Below are 14,424 nucleotides of genomic sequence, written 5' to 3'. Positions count from 1 at the left end.
CTTGGGGTGGGGGGCAGAGGGAGGACAAGCTGGCTTCCTGCTGAGCAGGGAACCCTACGAAGGGCTTGATCCCAGGCCCAAAGATAATGACCTGAGTTGAAGGCAGACGCTTAACCATCTGAACCACCCAGGTGCCCCTAAGCTTACACGTTTCTAATAGGCTTTTACATGTTGCTGATGTTGCTCTGAGGACCATAATTTTCATGGAAAACGTCTGTATAACACCAATTCCTTGATATCTGTTGAGATTTGGTTTATGTATGGTTAATACTCACAAATATTCCACAGGCATTTGGAAATAATGTGTATTATTCCCTTATTAAAATGTGTTCCTTATGTATCTATTAAATTAATATGGTTAATTAAGATATTCAAGTCTCCTGTATCCTTATTCATTTATCTTTTTGATCTACTGAATACTGAGAAGTATATTTTAAATCTTTTACTAAGGTGGTGGATTTGTTAATTATTTCTTACAGTTTTGTCAATTTTTACTTCATATACTTTGAAGCTTCATTTTTTAGGTGTATAGAATTTGAAATATTTTATCTTTCTGGTGAATTTAAGTTTTATCAGTTCAATGTCTAGTAAAATTTGCCAACAGATTTTTTTTTTAAGTCATTAGAGAGAGGGGCGCCTGGGTGGTTCAGTGGGTTAAGGCCTCTGCCTTCGGCTCAGGTCATGATCCCAGGGCCCTGGGATGGAGCCCCACATTGGGCTCTCTGCTCAGCAGGGAGCTTGCTTCCCTTCCTCTCTCTCTGCCTGCCTCTCTGCCTACTTGTGATCTCTGTCTGTCAAATAAATAAATAAAATCTTAAAACAATTATAAAGTCATTAGAGAGAGAGAGCACAAGGAGGGAGAGGTCAACGGGGAAAAAAGGAGGCTCCTAGCAGAGCCCATTGTGGGAGTCAATCCCAGGACTCTGAGATCATGACCTGAGTTGAAACCAAGAGATGGCCTCTTAACCACCTGAGCCACCCAGGCATCCCCGTCTTGGTCCCTTTGTACAAAATAAATTAATCATAAATGTTAGGGTTTGTTTATGAACTCTCAATTCCATTTCATTGATCTATATGTCTATTCTTATGTCAGAAACACACTATCTTGACTATTTTAGTTTGTAGTAAGTTTTGAAATCAGTTAGTGTACGACTACCAACTGTGTTTTCTTCCATGATTATTTTGGCTATTCTGAGTTTCTTGCATTTCCATATGAATTTTAGAATCAGCTTGTCAGTTTCTACAAAAAAGACAGCTAGGATTTTGATAAGGATTGTGTTGAATATGTAGGTTAATTTGGGAAATGTTGCCATCTTCACAATATGAAGTTTTCCAAATCTAGAACATGATAGATATTTCCATTTATTTAGATCGTCTTTAATTTTTTCAGCAGTGTTTTGTAGTTTTCAATATATAAGTCTTATACTTCTTTTGTTAGGTTTATTCCTAAATGTCTTATTTTTTATGATTCCTAATTTTATTTTCAGGTTATTTATTGCTAATGTATGTAAATATAATGCTTTTTGCACATTGATTTTATATCCTGTAACCTTGCCGAACTCATTTTCAGTTAAACTTCTTTTTTTTTTTTAAAAGATTTTATTTATTTATTTATTTGACAGATCAGAAGTAGGCAGAGAGGCAGGCAGAGAGAGAGAGTGAGGGAAGCAGGCTCCCTGCTGAGCAGAGAGCCCGATATGGGGCTTGATCCCAGGACCATGACCTGAGCCGAAGGCAGAGGCTTTAACCTGAGCTACCCAGGTGCCCCCAGTTAAACTTCATTTTATTGCATTTAGCTTTATTACACCTCACAGATACTGTGTTTTTTTTTATAAATTGGAGGTTTGTGGCAACCCTGCATTGAGCAAGTCTATCAGCGCCATTTTCAAAAAACATTTGCTCACTTTGTATCTCTGTCACATTTTGATAATTCTCTCAATATTTCAAGTGTTTTCCCTGTTATATTTGTTATGGTAATCTGTGACTAATGATCTTTGATGTTGCTATTGTAATTGTCTTGGAGTGCCACAAACTATGCTCGTATAAGATGGTGAACTTAATAAATGTGTATGTTCTGATTGCTTCACCAACCGGCTGTACCCGCTTCTCTCTTTCTTTCCTTTGGATTCCCTATTCCTTCAGACACAACAATATTGAAATTAGGCCAATGGCCTTTAGGTGTTAAGTGAAAGGAAGAGTCATACTTCTCTCACTTTAAACCAAAAGCTAGAAATGATTGAGCTTAGTGAGGAATATATGTCGAAAACCGAGACAGGTTAAAAGCTGGGCCTCTTGCACCAAACAGTTATCCAAGTTATGAATGCAAAGGAAGAGTTCTTGGGGCACCTGGCACAGTTGCTAAGTGTTGAATTCTTGGTTTTTGACTCAGGTCACGATCTCAGGTTCATGAGATTGAGCTTTGCATCAGGCTCTGTGCTCAGTGTGGAGTCTGCCTGGGTTTCTGCCTCCTTATCCCTCTGCCCTTGCCCCCGAGCACTCTCTGTCTCTCAAATAAATAAATAAATAAATAAATCTTTGAAAAGTTCTTAAAGAAAATGAAAAGTGCTACTACAGTGAACACATGAATGATAAGAAAGTAAAACAGCTTTATTGCTGATACGGAGAAAGTTTAAGTGGTCTGGATAAAAGATCAATCAAGCACAACAGAGGTTCATTCAGATGGATTAAGGAAAGAAGTTGTCACCATAACATAAATGTACAAGAGTGAACAGCAGAGTGCTGATGTAGAAGCTGCAGCAAGTTCTGCAGAAGTTCCAGCTAAGGTAACTCATGAAGGTGACTACTGTTAACAACAGATTTTCAAAGTAGAGGAAACAGCCTTCTATTGGAAGAAGATGCCTCCTAAGACTTTCATAGCTAGAGAGGAAAAGTTAATGCCTGGCTTCAAAGCTTCAGAGGATAGGCTGACTCTCTTATAAAGAGCTAATGCAGCTGGTGATTTTAAGTTGAAGCCAATGCTCATTTACCATTCCAAAAATCCCAAGGACTTTAAGAATTATGCTAAATCTGCTCTACTTGTGCTCTGTAAATTGAACAACAAAGCCTGGGTGACAGCACATCTGTTTATCTGCTATGGTTTACTAAGTATTTTAAGCCCACTATTGAGACCTAGTGCTCAGAAAAAAAGTTTTCAAAATATTACTGCTCATTGACAATGCATCTGGTCACTAAGAACTCTGATGGAGATGTACAATGTGAATGATGTTTCATGTCTGCTAACACAACATCCATTCTGCAGCCATGGATCAAAGAGTAATTTTGACTTTCAAGTCTTAGTATTTAAGAAATACATTTCATAAGGCTATAGCTGCCGTAGATAGTGATTCCTCTGATGGATTTGGGCAAAGTAAATTGAAAACTTCTGCAAAAGATTCACCATTCTAGATGCCATTAAGAGTATTTATGATTCACGGGAAGAGCCCAAAATAGCAGCGTAACAGCAGTTTGGAAGAGGATGATTCCAGCCCTTAAGGATGACAGGGAGGAATTCAAAGCTTCAGTGCATGAAGTAACCCGCAGGTGTAGTAGAAATAGCAGGAGAACTGGAATTAGAAGCGGAGCCTGAAGATGGGACTGAATTGCTGCAATCTCATGATAAAACTGACGGATGAGGAGTGGCTTCTTATGGATGAGCAGAGAAAATGGTTTCTTGAGATGGAATCTACTCCTGGTGAAGATGCTGTGAAGATTGTTGAGATGACAGCAAAGGATGTAGAATATTACTAATCTTAGAATTTGAGAGGACTGACTCAATTTTGAAAGTTCCACAGCTTAAAAGCTATCAAACAGTATTGAATGCTAGAGAGAAATTGTGAGAGGAAGAGTCAGTTGATGTGGCAAACTTCACTATTGTCCTCAAGAAATTGCTGCAGCCACTCAAGTTTCAGCAGCCACTACCCTCAGCAGTCAGCAGCCATCAGCATTGAAGCAAGATCCTCTAAAGTCAAAAGATTACAACTTGCTGAAAGCTCAGATGATGGTTAGTGTGTTTTAGCATAAAGTACTTTTAAATTAAGGTATGCACTTTTTTTTAGATTTAGTTATTTATTTGAGAGAGAGTGTGAGTTGGAGGGGAGCAGAGGGATGTGGAGAAGCAGACTCCCCACTGAGCAGGGTGCCTGATGCAGGGCCTGATCCCAGAATCTTGGGATTATGATCTGAGCCGAAGGCAGATGCTCAACTGACTCAAATAGCTATAGTGCTATTGAACACTCAATAGACTACAGTATAATTCAAACATAACTTTTATGTCTACTGGGAAGTCAAAAAATTCATTGACTACTTTTACTGTGATAGTTGCTTTATTGTGATGTTCTGGAACCAACCTGTAATATCTCTACAGTATGCCTTTACAATAGTGAAAAAGATAAATAAAAGAATCTACAAGTAAGAAATATGTCTTTTTTTTTTAAGAATTTTTTTTTTAGGATTTTATTTATTTATTTGTCAGAGACAGAGGGAGAGAGAGCGAGTGAGCACAGGCAGACAGAGAGGCAGGCAGAGGCAGAGGGAGAAGCAGGCTCCCTGCCGAGCAAGGAGCCCGATGTGGGACTCGATCCCAGAACCCTGGGATCATGACCTGAGCCGAAGGCAGCTGCTTAACCAACTGAGCCACCCAGGCGTCCCAGAAATATGTCTTTTAAAATCCCTAAGTGGGGTGCCTGGTGGCTCAGTAGGTTGAGCGACCAACTTGGTTTTGGATCAGGTCATGATCACAGGGTCCTGAGATCAAGCCCTGCATCAGGCTCTGCTCAGCACAGAATCTGTTAGAGATTATCTCCCACTCCCTCTCTTTCTCCCAAACTTGCTCAAACTTGCTCTCTCTCTAAAATAAAAATAAATAAAATCTTAAAAAAATAAAGTAAAATGCCTAAGAAAATTAAAACTTCCCAGACAGGACTATTGTCACATTGGACTTGAAGGTAAGAGAATAGTCTGTTATGACATCAAAATTTTATCACAGGCAGAGGGATGCACAGGTGGTATTTTGCAACTATCAGTCCTGAATAGTTAATTTGCTATCTGAAAACATGATAAAGAACCAGAGATCTCTGTAGAATGATTTATTGGGACAAGTAAACAAGCAGAGGAGGTGGGACTGCTATGGAGAAGACATAGGGGAGTCTAGAACTTCAAGGGAAGACTGAGGGAAGTCTATAGGATGCAGATGCAAGAGGAAAATGTCTGGAGTTGGTTGAGACTGATCAGTGGGTCTGGATTGAGATGCATGGAATGCAACAGGGAACTGGTCATCTTTGGGCTGTGACAGTTGGTAGTCAACAAGGCAAAAACCTGACTGGTCTCTGGTCCCAGAAGCAGTTCTTGGCTGGAGCAAGAGCAGGAGCAGATAGACATCATGGCTAGTTGTTCCAGAGGACAATGGCTGTGACCACAGAGGTGGCCATGAGGAGCAGGTAGAGGCAGAAGGGCAGGGTGTCCAGCCTGTGGCTGAACTGCACCCATAGGTTGACCAAGTGCTGCTTCTTAGTCTCATCTTCCTCCTGGGCCCTTGTTGATTGAGGCCACCCATTTAACTCTGCCTCTCTGGGACCTGACACGTTCCCCACCAACTCCACAGGCTCCTTCACACCTACAGAGAAACAGAGACTGAGTTAGGACCATGAAGTTCACCTGGGGAGGAAGGGGGACAGGGAAGGAGGTAGGAGCAGAGAAAAAACTATGTGGGAAGAGGTAATGTGTGCAGTGCTGACCCCTTACCAGGCAGGTGGGCAGGGGGTAGGGCCAGACCTTTATTTCTCTTCTGGAGTGCAGTGGGGCAGCATTTTCTTGGCCTGGTGCAACAGAGGAGCAGAGAATGAAGCCACCAAGGCATGGGTGGGGGCTGGGTGGTGGCAAGGTGCGGCAGGTAGGTGATGAAACTGGTCTCCAGCAGGCTCACCACCATCAGGGACAGACACAGGGCAAAGTAGACACCTGGAGGGAAGGTAGGCCTACATGTGGGCCAGAGGCACCAACCTAGGACTTCTCTCTTCCAATCATATCCTGGAGAACCTCCTTTTCCCAGGATAACTCCCTTCCCTGAGCTAGTTCAGTCAGCCTTTCCCACCCTTCTTTTCCCAATGGCTGGAGAGGACATACTGATAAGGGGGGTGCCACTGGTGGGGAGTAAATCATTCATCATGAGCAGGAAGACATTGTAGCCCAGAAGAAGGGTTATCTTGAATGGGGCACGATTCCCGCTTTCTGCTGGGAGGTAGAAGCTGATGGCATCGATGGCAATCAGAAAGCCACTGGGCAACAGGAGGTTTATGATGTAGAGTCTGGGCCTGCGCCTGATGGCCACCTTGAGAGGAAAGAAAGGGAAGTGGATAAGGGATTTGGAGACTTCCAGGAATAGTAGTGATTGTGTCTCTGCCTTTCCTGTTGGTCTGATATCACTCTAAGATCTTTAGGTATGCAGGATGCAGCTTCATAATTAAGTATAGAACCTGCCATGGGCGATTAAGGCCAGAGAAGTGAGCTTTAGGAAAAAGAGCATGGCTGGGCAGCCAAGAGAGAAGGTTCAGGCCTGGCAGAAGTAAGACTGAAACTTGGGAGATACCCTCTTGATGGAGATTGTAGGTAAGAGTAGAAGCAAGGAAGGAAGGAAAAAGCAAGGGCCTCTGAACTTACATAGAACATGATCTGATCATACAGGCTGGTGCCCAGGGACATCTTTGGGGTGGACTTGTTGATGCCCAGGAGCTCCCACTCTCCATGGGTTTGAACGATGTCCTGGGATGTGTCTGCTATTTCCCACACTTCTTTCTCCATGCCGAGCAACATGTTCTCCACTAAAAGGGAGATCCAGATCATTTCCCAAGGATACAGTTTCCTGTTGACTCAACTGCACTCTCTTTTTTTGTCTTTTCATTAAACACATATTTTTGTGTATCTACCATATGGCAGAAACTTTGAAAGAGCTTAGGGTGGTAATCAACAAGATAGATTTCGGATCTGCCTTTATGGAAAATATTTAAACATCCATAGAGCCTTAATCTTTGCTCTACCCACACACCTTGGTCACCATTTGTTCATAATTTCTTAATATTTTATTTTTTGTTGTTTTATTGTTTTCTCTCATTCACCCACATCTCTGAGACTCCATCACAACTTACCTGTGTAGAGGAATGAGCTGAAGGTGAGTGTGCAGTTCTGCTGGTCAAAAGGGAAGTAGAAGATATCTAGGTTACAGATGCTGGCCACCTTCATGGGTTTCTTATATCTGATGCGACCTTCATTACTTACATATGCCGTGAGCCCTTTTGGGGTCTTATCTACATCCATGCTGTAAGAGAGATGGAGTGGGATGCAGGTGTTACAGTTTTCCCTCTTACCTTTCTGATCATTTCTCAGCCATTTAAGACCGCTTGTAGTGACTCCAATGGTAGATTGTAAATTCTACTGAGTCCAGAAAATGGGGCTTCCCTCTGCCTTTCCCCAGCCCTTTATACGCACAACTCAACGATGAAAATGTCTGGGAGCCACAGATTCCTGGTTGTCACACTGATCTTCGTGATGCCCTCACATTCCTCTGGGTTCCATCTGATAAATGGGTTATCCCAGACCTAGAACCCAGGTGTAAAAGAGGTGAGAGCCTTATATGAATTGAAGCTGTTTTTTCCTGTCCTTTGATTTTTTTAAAAAGGTTATGAAATATTTCCTGCACATAAAAAATATATAAAATAATAAACATGTGTTTCTATTACTCAACTTTGTGGAATAAATATTTTGATAAGTTACTTTGGCTTTTTTTTCAATAAGTAAGAATTACAGATAGAATTGAAGCACTCTGCATCCATTTCTTCATAAATTTTGATCATTCTCCTTTCCCATTTCCATGAGAAATTACTGGTGACCAGAGAAATCCTCTCCTTTCTTCAGTAGGAATGAGATTCAGAGATGAAAGATCAATAACTTAGCACCTCTGAGCTAGAATTTCCCTAGTGTGAAATAAGGAGATTAGTAGGTATCAAATGAAATAAGGCTTATCAGTGGATTTTGAAACTGTAATGTTGTCATAGGCATTATGTATTAATATCTAGCATGGCTTCAGCTGTCTTCCAGACTGCATTTACCAGACTTTATTGCAAGGAGACCTTGAACAAGCCCTTGGGTTTTTTGAACCCAAGAAGCTTAGTGGTCTTCCACTCCTTGGCAGGTGCCAGGCACCACCCTCCCTTGTCTTTGGGATGACCTTTCCAAACTCTCTTTTCCAAGTCTGGCAATCTTTGAAAACTGTTTTCTAGGATTGTCTAGTTCTGGGTGGGCTTGTGTGGTCTCAGGACGCTTTCAACAGCAGCTGTAGTTTGTGGAACCACAGCCACAACAGAGAGCTCTATGCACATTAAGCAAAGACTTGTACTAGATCAGTGCTTCTCAACTCTCACTTTGCATATAAAACACCTGGGGATCCTCTTGAACTGTAGATTCTGATTCATTTGCTTGGGTGACTAACTCATCCTGATTTGCTCAGGATTTTGTTAGTTTTTGCATTGAAAATTCCACGTCCTGAGAATTACTCAGTCTTGGGCATGCTGGGATGGTTGATCGTGCTGTGTGGGACCCAAAACTGTGTGCATTTCTTGGCTTCCAGATGGTGTAATCAACCAGTGCTGCCCATCTGGGAACTACACTTTGAGAGCAAGATTAGGTGATCATTACTATTATTTTTCTCCTCTTTCCTTCTCTTCAACCATGCTTTTCAAACTGGAAACTTACTTCATTTACTTTCATCTTCCCCTCTTTTTTTCTAATTAATGCACTTAAGATTCAAAATTTTTAATGTATTTCTTATATATTCTTATTATACTTTGGCTACATTCATAGGTTTTCATATGCAGAGCTCTTCATTTCTCATTAGTTCAAAATTTCTGTTTATTTATTTTATTTTATCTTTATTTTTTAAAGATTTATTTATTTGAGAAAAAGAGAGAAAGTGAAAGAGAGTGAGAAAGATCACATCAGTGCACACGTGGGGGGAGAGTCAGAGGGAGAGGGAGAGAGAGTCTCACGCGGCTCTGAGCTGAGTGCATAGCCTGATGCATGGCTCAGTATCATGACCCTGAGATCACAACCTGAGCTGAAACCAAGAGCCAGACGCTTAATTGACTATGCTGCCCAGGTGCCCCTGTTTTATTTTCTCTTTAGCCCAAAGTATTTGGAAGTTTAATTTTAAATTCCCAAGAAATAAGGTTTTCTTGGGGAGTGCTATCTTTTCCTGATTAGTTTCATTTTTTTGTATTGTGATTAGAGATTGTGGTCTAGATAATTTCTGCTTTCTCGACTTTATTGAGATCTTTGTGGTCAAGAATATGGTCAGTGTGGGACAATATTCCATTTGTGTCAGAAGAGATTATGCATATTCATTGGCACAAAGTTTATTAAATCTAGTCCCCCCCCCTTTTTTTTTTAAAGTATGCTCCACACCCAGCGTGGAACTTAACATGGGGCTTGGCCTCAGGATCCTGAGATCAAGACCTGAGCCAATAACAAGAGTTGGAGACTCAACCAATTGAGCCACTCAGGCACCCCCTAAATCAAGTTTCTTAACTGTGCTGTTAAAAATCACAATATTTTTATTCTTTTTCTACTTGACTTTTGAAAGGAGTATATTGAAGCCTCTCACTGTGATTGTAGATTTTTAAGTTTCTCCATCATGTGTTTCTTTCTTTTTTTAAAGAAGATTTTATTTGTTTATCTGAGAGAGAGGGAGGGAGAGAGAGCGCACAAGTTGGGGGAGCAGCAGGCAGAGGGCAGGGAGCCCTATGTGGGGCTTGATCCTAGGACCCCAGGATCATGACCTGAGTCAAAGGCAGATATTTAATGGACTGAGCCACCCAGGTGCCCCCATCATGTGTTTCAAAGCTATTTTGTTAGGTACGTAAAGGTCATAATTATATCTTTGCTTAAAATCCTTTCTGACTATTAATGAAGGGAGAGAATAAACAATTGACCATCCAGCCACAGGAACGATGATAAGAGCTGTAGTTTCTCATCTTGTCAAAAGAATTTCCTGTTTCCCGTGTGATGCTGCTAAGAAGTCTGTCCATTCCTCCCACTCCCCACTTCTATTTACCAACCCCCAAGATATGTCAAAATGGTGCTATGATCAAGGCCAAGATGTAGGGCAAGGACAAAAGCTTGATTAAAACAGATGTTTTGGACCATGAATGAGAGTTCACAGGAGGACTTCTTAACCCTGGCTGTATCTTAGAATCACTTGAGGAGCTTAAAAATACCAAAGTCTGGGTTTCATCCAATCAGAACCTCTGGGAGCAGAACCTGAACAGTGATATGCAGCCAGCGTAGAGAATTGCTGGCTAAGAAGAAAAGAAATTCTCTTCTAGTGCTGTTAATATGTCATCCTGCTGAACCAGACATAGTTTCTCTGAGATTCTCATTGGGCAGATTCCAGATAGCAATGAGAGAGGAAGCTGAAATGTGGACAAGGGCTTTTGAGCTTGCCTTGCCAGGGTGGGAAAAAATTAAGGGCTAGAGGTATCAGCACTCACCGCATCTAGAATGGCAGACATAGTGAAGGAGATGTTGACTAGGGTGGGGATGCTGAAATTGGTGACTGGACGGAAGGCCTTCCTGTTGAACACTGACTCCAGAACAGTGGGATACATGCCATCCTGGGAAGACCCTGAGCAGTTGTTGATGAAGGTACTGCTCCTTCCTGTAGAGGACATAGAATGTGTGAGGAGAGGGAGAGAAATCTCATGTTGCCTATGAGAGGGCCCTATGACAGGATCGTGGGGGTAGCCTGTGTTAATAATGATAGCTAATATTTATTGAGCATTGACTATGTCCCAGGCATAGTCTAAACCCTTTCAACAAATTACCTCATTTTACCCTCCCAGGCCCCTATCAGGTAGAAATTATTTTTATCGTTATGTAATAAATGAGTCAACTGAGTTTCAGTGAGAGGAATTAAATTCCTGACATCAAATATTTAGGGGCAGAAACTGGACTTGATCTGAACCCTAATTTGTTTGATGCTGCTGCAGCATACACCCCCATTGATGAAATAGAGATTGGGGGAGGGAGAGCTCCAAGAGAGGCCCAGAGGCTGGGTGCGGCCCACCAAGGCCAGGGAGGATGGGTTGGGCTAGAAGGCAAATGATGGAAGCTAATGTGGTAAGCTGAGTTAGGGCTCTGGCCTTCTTCCTAACCTTTCTGTTTTCATGCAAAGCATGCCCAAATCTATATGCAAACCAAACCCTGGGACAGTGATAGCCATTGGATAGGATTCTGTTGGGGGGTGATGCCCAAAGAGAATGTACCTATTTCACCTTCACTGCCCCAATGTTCCTTCCATCTCCTTATTTTGCTGCCCAGTCTTCTATCAGTTTTCTAGTGTGAGGCTTTTGTGGTGTTGCCTTCTCCTCTTTTCTGACTGGTAAATATTCCAATTCTCTACTGGTAGAAATTTGCTAGAGTTACAACAAGCTGGAATGAGAGAGAGGGCTGTGTGCCAAGGACATTGAGCCTTATCCATTCCCAGAGTCACGGTGTTCTCCAGGCAAATCCTTAAATCATTCTATGAGCAATGAATTTTCATTTGTCAAGCATAGTCTGTGAGTGACTAGAGGACCATTTCTAATGTTTTCTACTGAGTAGACTAGGTGTACAATTTGTTCCTCTTTCTTGTACTGGCCACCTTTGGTTCAGCCCTCCCCTATTTCCCCCTATTCAGAAGTTACATGACAACCTAAGGGAGAGAGATGACATTTATTGATACCTGTCAAATGCCGGGCAGCCACTGTGCTACTCACTTCTCTCATTGCATCCTCACAACTCTGCAAGGTAGGTCCTATTTTACAGATGAGGAAACGAGCTCAGAGAAGTCAACCAATTTGCCCAAAGTTACATAAGGAGTCAAGTGAGGGACCAATATTCAAACCCAGGTTCATCTGTCTCCAAATCCCATGTTCTTTCCACTCTACCATGATCACTCCTTGAAAGATAGGCTTACTCCATCTTCACTCTCCACCTCTTACCCTCTGGCATCTTACTAACCTAGGGAACTTGGATCTTGTAGGTGGATGAGGAAGTTAAGGCTAAAAGTGAGCACTTTGCTGCAATGGGGTTGGTTTCATAGCTGTGGGGAAAAAGAATCATATCTGTGTATAGAAAGATGGGTGTACATTTAGGTCAAATGGAAAAGAAGACAAGCAGGGATGGCTCATGGGAAGAAAAATGGAAGTGTTCCTGTGTGGCACATCTCTGGAAGGATATTCTCTGTCTTTCAGAGATGTAATGTCTGTTCAGGCATTATTATAACAAAATTATGAAATAACAATGCCCACTTTAGATCATCTCTAGGAGTTGGAGATTTGTAAGAAGTTTCTAGGTGTTTACAGAGAGTCTTCACTTCTTCCCTGTTGTTGCCCCTTTCTTACCTTGAAGCAGAAGATTGAGAACAAGGAAGAAGGGGAATCTCTCTTTCTGGAACCAGCTTCCTTCCATCTTCTTTGTCTAAATTCATCTCCAGGAGTGTACCAGCACCCGGGAAACCACAGGAAAAAGGATCAGAGGCCACACCTAGAGTCTGATTTTGAATGCTGATAGCATTGGTTGACCACTGACATTTGTTACCTTCCTGGGAAGAGAGTTCTGGTTGTCTTTTTCTTGCCCATGCCGGAGGTTCTGTTTGCTGTTAAGACTTCCCCTCTTCTGTATTTCACTATAATGTTGAGTATGGTTGTGTATTAGCTGATATGTACCACACTCAGACCTTTGTGTGATCTCTCAATCTGAAGACTCATCTCTTCAATTCTGGAAAATTCTCAGCCCTTTAAAAAATAGTATATTCCCTCTACTTTTTCTCTTATTAGATATATGTTGCATCATTTCCCTTTACCTTATATGCCTTTAAACTCTCACATTAGTTTCCCCACTGCTGTTGTAACAAATCATAAACTTAGTTGGCTTTAAAAAACACAGATTTATTATTTTACAGTTCTGTAGGCCAGAAGTCTGAAATGAGTCTCACTGAGATTTTGCCAGGGCTGCATTTCTTCTGGAGGCTCTAGGAACAAATTCATTTCCTTATATTTTCCAGTTTTAGAGGCTGCCTGCATTCCTTGGTTCATGGTCCTATTTTTCCATCTTTAAAGCCATCAACATTAACAAGACTTTTTACACTGCCATCTCTCTGCTTCCCATGCTCTTCTCTCTCCTTTTTCACTTTTAAGAACCCCTATGATTACAATAGCCTGACCTGGATAATCCAGGATTCTCTCCCTCTATCAAGGTCAGCCAATTACCCAATTTAATTCCACCTGCAACCTTACTTCACCCTTTTCCATTTGACATATTCACAGGTTCCAGACATTAGGATGTGGACATCCTTTGGGGACCATTATTCTGCTTAACAAACCCTTCTTTCATATTTTCTATCCATTTGTCTATGTCCCTAGTAATTCTTTCAGATCTACTTTCCAGGTAAGTTTTCTTCTTAATTATATTTAAACTATTGCCTAATCTGTCCACTGAGTTTTTAATTTCAGTGATTATATTTTTTGTTTCTGTAAGTTCTATTTGGTTCTTTTAAGAAAACAATCTTTTTTTTTTTTTTTAAGATTTTATTTATTTATTTGACAGAGAGAGAGATCACAAGTAGGCAGAGAGGCAGGCAGAGGGAGAAGCAGGTTCCCTGCTGAGCTGAGAGCCTCAGGCAGGGCTTAATCCCAGGACCCTGAGATCATGACCGAGGGCAGAGGCTTAACCCACTAAGCCACCTAGGTGCCCCAAAGCCAATCTTTTTGGTTCTTTTCTTTCTTCCTTCTTCCTTCCCTCCTTCCTTCTTTTCTTCCTTCCTCTCCCCCCCCCCAACTTTCTTTCTTTCTTTCTTGTTCTTTCATTTTGGTTTCTAATATTTCTTTAGTCTTTTATTATTTGGAACTGTTAAAGCAAAACCAAAATGGAGATCACAGTTTGAATATATTCCTAGACCAAACACTCACACTAATGCAACCAAAACTTAAAACTATCATGATTTCCCCAAATTCTTACTCTGACCTTAAACAAAAGTTAAGAGTTCTTCATGTCAGCATGACCTTAAAGCTTCCTAGCCATGGGGCATCTGGCTGGCTCAGTTGGTGGAGTATGCCCCAACTCTCAATCTTAGAGTGGTGAGTTTAAGCCCCACATTGGGCGTAGAGCTTACTTAAGGGGAAAAAACAAAAAGCAAACCTTCCTAGCTAATTAGCTACAGAGTAAGCCTGCGGTGAAAAAGAGTGTAAGGTTCTAGTAACCAGTCACAATAGAAAATGCACTCCCGCATTTCATGCTTTATAAACTGAGCTGTAACTGCTGAGATTTTAGTTTCTTAACTACTTTGGTTCAGAAGTCTCCCTATTCTCCAACAGTTTGTTCCTTGCTCAATAAAATATC

The 14,424-nt window shown here is 41.4% G+C and overlaps 1 protein-coding gene and 1 long non-coding RNA gene across 4 annotated transcripts in view; one reads left to right on the top strand and one right to left on the bottom strand.

Moving 5' to 3' along the window:
- Positions 1-14,424, top strand: part of LOC106005115 — a 31,196-nt gene that overhangs the window by 7,189 nt on the left and 9,583 nt on the right. The window lies entirely within an intron of this gene.
- On the bottom strand, positions 5,070-12,562 carry LOC101673636 (5-hydroxytryptamine receptor 3E). Of its 2 annotated transcripts, none has more exons than XM_004745119.3 (8): positions 12,429-12,562; positions 10,536-10,702; positions 7,480-7,589; positions 7,140-7,309; positions 6,655-6,815; positions 6,121-6,325; positions 5,740-5,955; positions 5,070-5,611 (listed from the first exon to the last, which is right to left on the bottom strand). In XM_004745119.3, the coding sequence occupies exons 1-8, from the start codon at positions 12,493-12,495 to the stop codon at positions 5,382-5,384; spliced, it is 1,326 nt and encodes a 441-aa protein (XP_004745176.1). In that variant the 5' UTR covers positions 12,496-12,562; the 3' UTR covers positions 5,070-5,381. The 2 variants fall into 2 exon arrangements, with proteins under 2 accessions (XP_004745176.1, XP_012908025.1); XM_013052571.2 differs by having other exon boundaries at positions 5,770-5,955.

The sequence above is a fragment of the Mustela putorius genome, unplaced genomic scaffold, assembly GCF_011764305.1.
Source record: "Mustela putorius furo isolate JIRA1106 unplaced genomic scaffold, ASM1176430v1.1 tig00003834_pilon_pilon_pilon, whole genome shotgun sequence".
NCBI classification, from domain to species: domain Eukaryota; kingdom Metazoa; phylum Chordata; class Mammalia; order Carnivora; family Mustelidae; genus Mustela; species Mustela putorius.
Note: the sequence above shows the minus strand (reverse complement) of the source record. Positions and strands in the feature narration are given on the sequence as shown.